Below are 13,101 nucleotides of genomic sequence, written 5' to 3' on the forward strand. Positions count from 1 at the left end.
GGAAACAGGAATAAAACAAAGAACAGAAGAAAACTTTTAAAAATTGAATTATTAGCCTCAGAAATATCTGCATATAGCCATAAAAGAATGAGCTATTTTTTAAAAAGCAAAAATAAAGGTTATTCTGTAAGTGGCAACATTTTAACAATATAAAATAATCCTTATTAAAAATTATGATATTAACATTCTTCCCTTGTCATTATTATAGATATTCAGAAAGTTCTAGTTCTCTGTGCTCTTATTTTCCTTATTTTGCAGTAAGCGTAAATGAAGCTTTAAAATTGTACTGGCCAATTTTTCATATACTTACATGCAGTATCAGGATATACATAGATATACTGATATAGGATTCATTATTATATTCTCCTTCCTTTTATTTTTTTGAGTAGAAGCAATTTTAATAATAACACCTTCAGATTACTTTGAGAAAATAAAAACTTCATAAAATAATAACACAAAGCAATCATAACATTTTTAGGTTTCATGCTACTTTTGTACTAAATAACATTGCCATATTTTTCAAAGAAATGAAGTAACAGTAAGCTCCATAGGAAGATTTTAACTAGTATGGAGCTAAATTTAAAAAGAAAAATTTAACTTACCTTCTGTTTAATAGTCTTTGTGATTAAAAATAATTGCTCTCTAAAAATATCTAGGAAGACTGACAATGAGACGCTACTAAGGAAGGATTGGTCCAAGCAGATATTTTAAAATACCATAATGTCTATATAATTAAAATAGTGTGGCACTCACACATGAAGGAGATAAACTAGTAGAAAAGAATATAAGTACACATGAAAATTCACAATAAAGGTGGCATCTCAAGCAACTAGAGCAAAGATAGACTTTATAGTAAATGATCCTGGGACAACTTGTTACTCATGTTGAAAAAGATAAAATTAGATCAACATATAAAAGAATAAACTGCAAATGGATTAAAGTTATAAATGTAAAAAGATAAAATAAATTTTAAAATAAGATTTTAACTAAAATTTAAGTGAAATTAAAGTGTAAAAAACACAAACATAAAATACATAAAGATATAAACAGGTGAATTCCTATATAGCTTGAAACATCCCATTGTGTAAGGATATTCTGAGAGAGAAAGAATATGGCAAGTAGAAATGAGCCAGTTTAACATATCTTCAACTAGACAAATCTAGAAAAAATTTAACCCTCAAAACAAGAGTGATGGATTATAGTTCATTAACTAAGAAGTCATGAGTCTATAAAAGCTTTCTAAAATACATAAAAATGCTTTTTATATACAAAGGGGGATAAGGAAAGCTTTTCCTTACACTAGAATGTCAACTAACAATAAAGGAACAATGGGACTAGCACATCACCACCTTGTAACCAGGAGAGCAACAACTTATTAAATTTAGAATTATCAAAGGAAGCTAAAAGCAGTGGGTAGACTATCTCAGGAGAAACAGGGTATTTACATATTCTAAAACTATCTTACCACAAATTACTAACTACAAAAGAAATAATTTGTTACTTAACAGCAGAGATACTTGGGCAAAACAACCTTAACCAAGTGACTAAAGCTGACATCACTAGCAACAAGCTAAACCAACACTATGTGCTCCTACCATGCAATGAAAAGAACACAAGAGTAATTTTTGTAGTTATTGTTGTTCAATGCCTCAGTTGTGTCCCACTCTTTGCAACCCCACGGACTGCAGCACTCCAGGTTTCTCTGTCCTTCACCATCTTCCGGAGTTTCCCTCCTAAAATACATAACTAAATCTAACCAGGAAAAAAAAAATCCTACAAACCCAAGGCTGCAGTACTACCTATCCTACAAGCCTTCAGAAAATTTCAAAGTGAGGTCTACTTTGGCACACTCCAACATCCTGTTTCCTGCGTCCCCTCTTCAACCTTCTAGATCTCCGGGATCTAGGCGATGCTCACATTGCTCGCCATTGAACTGAACAGACTGAAGAGAAAAGACACTTCTTCTAGTTCAAACTATAATGAGAACTAAAAGAAATATGTTTTATTTTCTAAATCATTACATCAACTTGTATCTAATCACAGTAAATACAATGAATTCTTTAAACCTATAAGAAGGATTTAATAAAAAAAAAAACAATCTAAATCTCCTATAACTTAAAAAAAAACTAATCTGCTGGACTTGACTGGTGGTGCAGTGGTGAAGAATCCACCTCGCAATGCAGAGGATGCAGGTTCCATCCCTGGTCTGAGAAGTCTTACAAGATCCCATATGCCGCAGAGCAACCAAGCCCACAAGCCACAATTACTGAGTCCACACGCTTTGAAGCTCTCATGCTGCAACATCTCTCGTGATGCAATTAAGATCCTGTGTGCCATAACTAAGACCCAGTGCAGCCAAATAAATAAATGAATATTTTTAAAGAAAACTCATCTGCCAGTCATAACCACACATCCAATTTCATCCCTATATGAAACTGTAACTATGTCATTTACATTTGCCTATTAGGTAAGATTTAAAAAGCAGTTAAAAATTATTTCTGATTTCATACATACTAATTGCCCACGACTTCTAACTGTAAACAGTTTTCAGTTTGCCTACTGTTCAAGACTAAATATATCTTCTAATTTACAACAAAAATGAAACTTTTTAAAATACATACCATCATCATCTTTGCTTTCTAGTGGAACACTCCAAGCTATGAGGTTTCTTGCTGTACGACCCTCCTCAGCAACTATTCGCCTTACTTTGTCATGACTATTGGAGCGCTGGAATGAAGCCTATGCACAGATAAGAGAACATGCATTGGTTTGTTAGTCAACATACAAAATATAGTTGGCAAACAAATTCATCATTACTCTTCTTTTCTCAGAAAGAAAACAGTTAAAACTAATTTGGGATCAGAAAGGTGCTTAAACAGAAATAAGAGTAAGTCACAGATCTTTTTTTAGTTCTAAAATTTTACAAGACTGAATTTTACAACTTTAAATATAAATCATTTTAAGAATAAATTCAACCTAAGATTTTAAGAAGTGTCCTAAGGAGCACAAACACTGCTGTGTAACCATTTCAGCACCACTCCTCATTATGTATCAAAAGGTTAAGACATAGTTTTTACAGACATGCTAAGTATTTTCTTTGAAAGCTCTCCACAACATAAAATGTTTTTCAAGAGGTCTATTTTTTCCCTATGGTTAATGCTAAACTAAATCTTCACTCAGTTGTAAATTTCCACTGCATAATTTTATCTCCAAGTTATTGAGAATCTAAATAATAATTCTTATAAACTTACAAATTTAAGCTGCAAAATTTAAAATTCTGCCCTCCTGCACACAATGGGGCGTGAGTGTGTGTTCTTGCTTTCTCTAGTCCCAAAGAGCTGAAAGCAACACTAGCCTCCAGGTTCAGCCGCACCAAGACCCTGGGCAAATGGAAGCCAAGCCCTATAACATAAAGCCAATTACCTTCCCACAAATAAACACTATACCAAAATAGTCCACTTTTCTAAGCCAAGAATCTATGAAAATAAAAGAGCTCTAAGGCATCCCTATGAGCATAAGGATGCAGCCTCCTTGCCCAACCCTAACTCATTGTGGGCAATCTACCACTTTCTGAAGAGGGTTTCCTACTGGGTCCAGCCCCAAATCCTAGTCCAACATTCATGGTGCATTCGTCTTCTCTTCTGGTTCTTGCCAATCTAACCTCTTAGCATCCTTGGGATCCTTAGGCAACAACACATTTACTGGGCAATTACTATGTGCAAAGCACTGTATGAGACACTGAGAAGAATACAAAAATGTACGGTAGTATGATGACAGAGGATGAGATGGCTGGATGGCATCGCCGACACAATGGACATGAGTCTGAGTGAACCCCGGGAGTTGGTGATGGACAGGGAGGCCTGGCGCGCCGCAGTCCACGGGGCCGCACAGCGTCGGCTGAGCCACTGAACTGGACTGACGCTGTGCGGTGCTCAGTCTCTCAGTCGTGTCCTGCTCTTTGCAACCCCATGGACTGTAGTCTGCCAGGCTTCTCTGCTCACGGGGATTCTCCAGACAAGAATACTGGGGGCGGGGGTTGCTCTTTCCTTCTCCAGGGGATCGTACCAACCGCGGAATCGAACCGGGATCTCCTGCACCACAGGTGGATTCTTTAGCAGCGGAGCTACCAGGGAAGCCCATGAGGTAGTATACTTGTCTGCAAAGAATTAACAGTCCCAATTGGAGACCAAACCCATAAGAGCAAAAACTAACATACGGGTTCATCAGTATGGTATCTAGTCTCCAGAGATGCCCCACTTCCCCTCAATAAACTACTTGTCCTGATGTTCCTATCTCTGTATAATCCCCTCCTCTATGCCCTGGCTCTGTGACCTGCTTTTTTGACCTATAAAATAAGGTGGAAGTGACACAGCTAATTTCTGAAAATAGGTCATAAAAAGCTTCACAGTCTCTACCGGGGTCTCTTGGAATGCTCCTTCTTGGGATATTCACTCTGGAAATCCAGTCATCAAGCTATGAGAAGCCAAAGTTACCAGGAGAGATGCCACATAAGGGCGGTATTCTGGCTGACAGCCCCAGCTGAACTCCCAGCTGACAGACAGCATCCACTGAGCCATCCTGGACATTCCAGCCCAGTCAAGCCCCCAGCTGACGGCTGCATCCCAGCACTCCAGGCACAACCGGGCAGGAAAACCACCTAGTCAACCCACAGAATCATGACAGATAACAGGAAATATATATATGCACACTAATCCACAATATGCACATCTGTGTTTCTGTATTTATCTGCATAGAGATATTGAAACTGGAAGATATTGAACCTCTCACTTCAATCCTGCACCAAAAGTTCATTTTAGCCTTCCCCTTTCCTTATTTGTCATTTATTTCTCCATTAGTAAGAAACCCAGCTCTTATCATCTAAAATATATTTACTTATCTATTCAATACTAATATATATTATACAGTTTCAAAGAAAGGTGGGGGGGCGGGGGGGGGGCGGGATTCCCTGGCAGTCTAGTCCAGTGGTAAGGACTCTGGGCTTTCACTGCTGAGGTGGGTGGTTTAGTCACTAAGTCATGTCTGACTCTTGCAACCTCATGGACTATAGCCTGTCATGCTCCTCTGTCCAAGGGATTTTCCAGGCCAGAACACTAGAGTGGGTAACCATTTACTTCTCTAGAGGATCTTCCCGACCCAGGGATCGAACCCAGGTCTCCTGCACTGCAGGCAGATTTTTTTACCAAATGAGATACCAGGGAATACCCTTCATTGCCAAGAGCCTGGGTTTAATCCCTGGTCTGGGAACTAAGATCCCACAAGCTTCACTGTGCAGTCAAGAAATAATAATAAAAAAAAAAAGTTTCATAACTGCTAACCCATATCTCTGTGAGAAACTCATTTATTAGCAAGATTACATTTCTATACAGGTTTATCTTTAGCCTTACAGGATCCAAAGTACTGGATTTTGTGTTTCCCTTAATTACTTAAATTAGTTGTTTCCTTCATTAAATCGTTATTTTCCTTAAATTACTTAAATTGGTTCTTCTCATCTTCACCCTTTCAGTGTGGTTACATTACATACTTACATTACTCTTTATGTTTTGGGTTCTCCTCACCTACTGGCTGATTTTAATTGCTGGCTTATTTGGGAAATATGTGAAAGAAATGTAACAAATTATTCTGAAACAAAGGAACTTATTAATGAGAAGTATAACTTTGAAAATTGGGGAAGGAGTACATCAAGGCTTATACTGTCACCCTGCTTATTCAACTTAACAGGCAGAGTACAACATGCAAAATGCCAGGCTGGATGAAGCACAAAGCCGGAATTAAGACTGCCAGAAGTATCAATAACCTCAGATTATGCAAATACCACCACCATTATGGCAGAAAGCAAAGAGGAACTAAAGCGCCTCTGATGAAGGTGAAAGAGGACAGTGAAAAAGTTGACCTAAAACTCAACATTCAAAAAACTAAGATCATGATATCTGGTCCCATCACTTCATGGCAAACAGATGGGGAAACAAGGGAAACAGTGACAGACTTTATTTTCTTGGGCTCCCAAATCACTGCAGACAGTGACTGCAGCCAGGAAATTAAAATATGCTTGCTCCTTGGAAGAAAAGCTATGACAAACCTAGACAGCATTTCAAAAAGCAGAGACATCACTGCCGACAAAAGTCCATATAGTCAAAGCTATTGTTTTTCCAGTAGTTATGTATGGACGTGAGAGTAGGACTTGAAAGAAGGCTGAGCATCAGAGTTGATGCTTTTGAATTGTGATGTTGGAGAAGACTCTTGAGAGTCCCTTGGACTGCAAGGAGATCAAACCAGTCAATCCTAAAGGAAATCAACCCTGAATATTCATTGGAAGGACTGATGCTGAAGCTGCAGTCTAATGCTTTGGCCACCTGATGCCAAGACCCAACTTGTTGGAAAAGACCCTGAGACTGGGAAAGATCAAAGGCAAGAGGAGAAGGGGATAACAGAGGATGAGATGGCTGGATGGCATCACCGACTCAATGGACATGAGTTTGAGCAAGCTCTAGGAGATGGTGAAGGACAGGGAAGCCCGGTGAGCTACAGTCCATTGGGTTGCAAAGAGTCACACACAATTGAGCAGCTGAAATAGAAATGCCTTTGAGAGAAGAAAAAAGTCACCATATGCTAGGGCAGGGGCTCACAAGCAACTTCTACAATAAACAATTTACATTTGAGAATAAGCTGTAATCATGATACCTTTTGCCCTTAAGTCAATGTGTATTTCATATATCTAAAAGATACTCCTTCATATAATTATACTATGACTATCAAATCAGAAAATTATCACTGATCCAAATTATCTAAATTACAGTAATTATTTAAATGTCACCAACTGTCCCACTAATGCTTTTGATAGTATAAAGCTGACAAGAGATATAAGGCTCAATTATTTCAGGAGCTCTACAAACTCCAAGCAAGACAAATACAAATACAAAGAAAACCATGCTGAGACTGACCACAGAATAATTGATGCTAACCTGAAACACAGGGAAAATTTTAGAAGCATACAGAAGAGGGGGGGAAAGCTCACCTTTAAAGAAACAACAGCACAATAAGATAGACAGCCCTGAACTGTCCAGACAGTGATAAATAAATAATCAATAATAAACAAATCAGTCACTTATTACTACCCATTCGGTAAGATAGTTGGGTCAAAATCTTGACTTGAGAGTTCAAGAGAATGTTGAGTAAGAAAATGGAGACAGTAAGTATTAAAAAAAAAAAAAAACTTTGAGTATTGTAATAAAGGTGAACTGAGAAAGAAGGAAGCAGAAATGAACAGAGAAGGTTTTTTAAATGAGTGCCAGCGTATTTTTATGCTGATGGGGATGATTCACAGAAAGTGAAACTGCATACATAGGGGAAAAGGGAATAATCAAAGAAGACAAATCTGTGAGTAACAGGAATTCAGGACTTCAGCTTCAACATTAGTCCTTCCAATGAATATTCAGGGTTGATTTCCTTTAGGATTGACTGGTTTGATCTCCTTGAAGTCCAAGGGACTCTCAAGAGTCTTCTCCAACATCACAATTCAAAAGGAATTCTGAATTTCAGAATACATAAATGAAACAACTAGCTCAAAATATTAGGAAAACAAAGAGTGTTCTCTTCCACTCTAATACTGCATTATAAAGTTAACCCAAATTTTCCTCTCCAGAACTTAACTTTTGATATTTTTAAAATAAAAACCTGTATCCACATTTCTTCATTACTCTGACCTTACCCTGGATATACACATGACATCTACTTATATGACTCATAAGCTTTCACTGAAACTCATTAGTTCATGAACAATGTTCCAGCTCCATTCTGTGCAAAACACTTGAATCATCGCTTTTCTATTCCCATATTTTCCAATCAATGTAATATCATAAAATCGCTTCCTTTTGCTTAAAGACATCTCCCAATGATTATTAGCTTTATATAACTTAGGTTGGCATTTATCATTTAGATTATCTAAGCATTGTTTTAACCAAGAAGTATCACTATTCTTTTCAGGCCAGATGACTATATGTCAATAGGTCACCTACTTTTCATCTCTTTTTCAGATGATTGTCTCATGCAATCAAAGAAAATTGATTAGGTAAATATACATAGACATATATCAGACATATATATAAACATATATCATAAATTTACTATCATATTCTTTATAACTCAAGAGTCTTCATAAAATAGTGAATTTCTCAGAACTAAAATGACCACAAGATAGCAATGTTGTAGTACCAGAAAACGTGAAATCTAGCATTTTCTTATTCTATAAACATTTCAGTTCTACTACAAATTATGAGGTTAGTTCTTTTATACTTAGTACACATACACATATTCAAAGAAAAACCACCAGCTCAGGACTGTCATCATTCTTAATTCCAATACTTTATAAAGAAAAACATTATAACACTCATCTTACTACAACACATGATTGAAAACTATTTTTAAGTTTAAAGGACAGCTGCCTTCTGCAACATAAACTGAGTGAACTCTTTTCAGTAAAAACTCATATATTTTGATCAATTTTAGTAATCCATTCTTATAAAAAAAATCTCAGTAGTAACTTAATATAATTTTAAACTTTTTAATTTAAGCATCAGGGTTTGAAAAGCAATAAATGAGTCCGAGGTACTCCGTAATATTTCAGATGTCTATTTCAAATAGTATTTTCATATAGGTTCTTTTCTTCCAAGAGATTCAAACAAAATATATGTATTTGCATCCAAAGTCACAGTGTGCCACCTAGTGCCATAAGGAGATTTTACAGAGGCTTGTTCAAATACTAAATGTTTCGATAAAAAGTATACACATCAGTCTTGAGGTAAAGTTTTTAAGTTTGACTCTTACAGTACATTACCTAAGAAAGCAAGTGTTCAGAATGTTTACCAAGAAATGCATATATCTCTTAGCAAGACTAATGAAGCAAAGAGAAGAAACAAGGCAAAAATTATCAATACCAAGAACAAAAAAGAACATCACCAAGATTGTAGAGCCTCTACACATCAGAAAGATAAAAGGATGTTATAAATAGCATATGAATTTGAAAATTTTGATGAAATGTACAAATTCCTTGTAAAACACGATTTAACCAAATCTTGGCATAAACTCTTGGGGCTTCCTGCGTAGCTCAGTCAGTAAAGCGTCTGCCTGCAATGTGGGAGATCTGGGTTCAATTCCTGGGTCGGGAAGATCCCCTGGAGAAGGAAATGGCAACCCACTCCACTATTCTTGCCTGGAGAATCCCATGGACAGAGGAGCCTGGAGGGCTGCAGTCCGTGGGATCTCAAGAGTCAGACACAACTGAGTGCTATCTTTCTTTCTTTCTTTCTTTCTTTGGCATAAAAGGAAATGGGAAAAATCTGAGTATTTACTAAAGAAATTTAAAATTTTTAAATACTGAAGAAATTTCATAAAAGAAAATTCAGGCTTAGATGGGTTTCACTGGTGAATTCCCTTAAATCACTGAAGGAGAAATTATACTAAATTCTTCCAGAGAAAAAAATGAAGGATTGAATCTCAAGTAACAGAGTCACTCATGACCCTGAATATTAGAACCTAAGAGGACAAGAAAAGTAAATAACCAGTTCAAACTCCTTCAAAAGTAACAATGTGAACTTTTACATTACATATACTTACACACACACACACCTGCAAACTGAATCCAGTTAAAACATCACAACCAAGCTGATTTGATTTCAGGAAGCAAGGCTGGTTTAACATTTTTAAATCAATGAATGCAATTCATCATGTTAACTAAATAAAGGAGAAGAGTTTGATGTTCTTTTCAATAGATGGAAAAAGCATGTGATAATCCTGGATACCCATCTGTGATAAAAATTCTTCACAAACTTCAGCAAATACCATATTAAATGATACACTCTTGGAAGAGACAGGATGCCTACAATCACCACTTCCATCATCATGATACTGAAGTTCCTAGTCCCTGTAATAAGGTGAGAAAAAGAATGAGAGGGAAATTATAAGGTGCATCTAGAATAGCTTGTTAGACTAGAAAGTATAGAAGGACTCAAAGAATAATAGAAACATATGAAAAGATACAAGAGCCAGTGTGAAGGAACTTCCACCAGCTAAGTCAAGGACAATGTGAGCATCAAAATAAATGGTAGCAGTAGATCATAATATTAAATAAAATAAAAAACCCAAGAAACCTGAAAGGCAGGCAGACAGATAGATAGGCATGTAGATAACTAATAATTATTATCATCAGTGAATGCTAAAACTAGTGGGTAGATGGTTTGATGAGTTGCAGGATATTTACATAGCCTCAAATTCTCTTTCAACAAATAAGATATTACTTTCAAAAGACAAAGCAAACTTCAAAAAGAAAAACCTGACCATACCCTATATTAACCAAGTGATCAGAGTCCACATGACCAATAATAGGACAAACTGATATCATATGCTTCCTGACGTGATATACTGAGAAGGATACAACACCATTCATGTGACATGCTGCCAAAAACACAAAATCTGAGTCTATAAGAAGAAGAAGAAAATGCAACCCAAATCAAGTGACATTCTTCAAAACAGACCTGAAAGAACTGCCCTGTGTAAGGGATTTGACGCACCTCTCGGTGCTCCTCCCCATTGGCAGGACGCCCACACCCTTTCTCTCTGGGTGTGTGCCTCTGCCTTGCTTCCATCTGAAATGAACTGTTTCTCTGTGTGCGCTCCCATTCGCTGTGCTATGTCTCTAACAATAAACTCTGTACCTATTTTTATAGCTTTTACCTTCTTGAGAAATTCATTTTTCAACAGGCACAAGAGCCAGAGCAACTTTGCTTCTAGCCGCTAGCCCTACATGTGGTCTAGTAGATACGATTCCTGGTTTTCACCCAGGCTGTAGGTTAAAGCATCTGCCTGCAATGCGGGAGACCTGAGTTCCATCCCTGGGTCGGGAAGATCCCCTGGAGGAGGAAATGGCAATCCACTCCAGTATTCTTGCCCGGAGAATCCCATGGATGGAGGAGCCTGGTGGGCTACAGTCCACAGGGTCGCAAAGAGTCGGACACGACTGAGCGATATATGGGTTACGGGTTGTTATTGTTCAGTTGCTAAGTTCTATCCAACTCTCTATGACCCCATGTATTGCAACATGCTAGGCTTCCCTGTCCTTCATTATCTCCCAGAGTTTGCTCAAACTCATGTCCATTGAGTTCACCCAGGCTACCCAGGTTCATTTCCTGGGCAGGGAACTAAGATCTCTTCACACCACCGCTCACTGCTGTCTCCTCAAGATCAAAATATTCTTAAGTGGTTCATGGAAGAGTAATATGCATGTACTTATGAAAAAGTGAAAGAGTTAGTCACTCAGTTGTGTCTGACTCTTTGCAACCACACAGACTGTAGCCCATCAAGCTCCTCTATCCATGGAATTCTCCAGACAAGAGTACTAGAGTGGGAAGCCATTCCCTTCTCTAGGAGATCTGCCTGATGCAGGGATGTGTCTACAAATAAATGCACATGTGTATAGCTATATATATATGTATATATGTATATGTATATATATAGTATATATATGTATATGCATAGTATCTATATGTCTTTGTCTGTATACGTGATTTTTCTTTTTGGCCATACCATGCAGCATGTGGGATCCTGGTTGACCAAGCAGGGATGGAACCTAGACCCCTGACAGTGGAAGCATACAGTCCTAATCACGGGACCACCAAGGAATTCCCTATATGTGATTTTATATGTGTGTGTATGCATGTATGTTTTATATACACACACACACATAAAATAAAAGAGAATATGAAAAAGAAAGAGACAAAATTAGCAATTGGTAAAGTTAGTGAAAGAATATCAGAGAATTATCTGTACTCCTCTTGCAACCTTTCTTAAATCTGAAATGACAGGAAAATAAAAGGTCCTAAAAATAATGATAATAAAGGATGATATTGTCACAATCTTCGGGTAAAGAAAAAAGTCTTAATGGGGGATACAAAAAAGCACTAATCATACAGGAAAAAAAAATGATGAATTGAACGTCACTGGAACTTAGAACACATTCTTATATTAAAAAGACATCATTAAAAGAATGAAAAAGCAAGCCACAAAGAAGATATATGTGTAAAAGTAACAAAGGTCTTATACCCAGAATAAAGAACTCCTTATATCGATTAGAAAAAGAAAGATAACTCAACAAGAAAATGAAAATTGAATAGGCATTCACAAAAGATATATAAATAACCAATTATCATATGAAAAGGTACTCAAAAGTAAGCACTGAAAATATTAAAACATTTTAAAATAAATGACAATACCATGTAATGGCAAGGAGTTGGGCAACTGCTTGCACTGCTGACAGAAAGTTAAACTAATATACAACCACTTAGAAATCTGGCATTATCTAAAAGCACAAACCAGCCTCTATTTACCTCTCTAGCCTCATCTTCCATTACTCTTCCTGTCTGCCATGCTTCAACTCTACTGACATTTAATCAGTTCCCTATAGCCACCAAGCTCCCTCCTAATTCAGGGCATTTACATAAGATTTTCTCTTCTATTTAGCATGTTCTGCCACTCTACAATGCACATTTATTGGCTTCCTCCCCAGCATTTACTGACAACATCTTTCCTAATAGCTCAGTTTTTATTGGGGTACCATGTGGTTCTATGAAGACTTACAAGACCTTTTAGAACTAACACCAAAAAAAAGATGTCCTTTTCATCAGAGGGGATTGGAATGCTAAAGTAGGAAGTTGAGAGATACCTGGAGTAACAGGCAAGTTTGGCCTTGGAGTACAAAAAAAAGAAGGGCAAAGGCTAACAGAGTTACGCAAAGAGAACACACTGGTCAGAGCAAACACCCTCTTCCAACAATACAAGAAATGACTCCCCACATGGACTCCACCAGATGGTCAATAGCAAAAACTCAGGCTGATTATACTGTACGCAGCAAAAGATGGAGAAGCGCTATACAGTCAGCAAAATCAAGACATGGGGCTGGCTATGGCTCAGATCATGAGCTCCTTATTGCAAAATTCAGACTTAGAGTGAAAAAAGCAGGGAAAATCATTAGGCCATTCACGTATGACCTAAATCAAATCCCTTATGATTATATAAGGACTTGCCTGGTGGCTC

The 13,101-nt window shown here is 37.2% G+C and overlaps 1 protein-coding gene across 2 annotated transcripts in view; it reads right to left on the minus strand.

Annotated features, from left to right (window-relative positions):
* The window catches only part of SCAPER (S-phase cyclin A associated protein in the ER), a 398,005-nt gene that overhangs the window by 359,083 nt on the left and 25,821 nt on the right, over positions 1-13,101 (minus strand). For both annotated transcript variants that reach the window (XM_065906683.1, XM_065906682.1), the window contains exon 3: positions 2,622-2,739. In XM_065906683.1, the coding sequence (XP_065762755.1) occupies positions 2,622-2,739 (118 nt within the window). The remainder of the gene's footprint in view (positions 1-2,621; positions 2,740-13,101) is intronic.

Source organism: Muntiacus reevesi, chromosome 15, assembly GCF_963930625.1.
Source record: "Muntiacus reevesi chromosome 15, mMunRee1.1, whole genome shotgun sequence".
Lineage (NCBI taxonomy): Eukaryota > Metazoa > Chordata > Mammalia > Artiodactyla > Cervidae > Muntiacus > Muntiacus reevesi.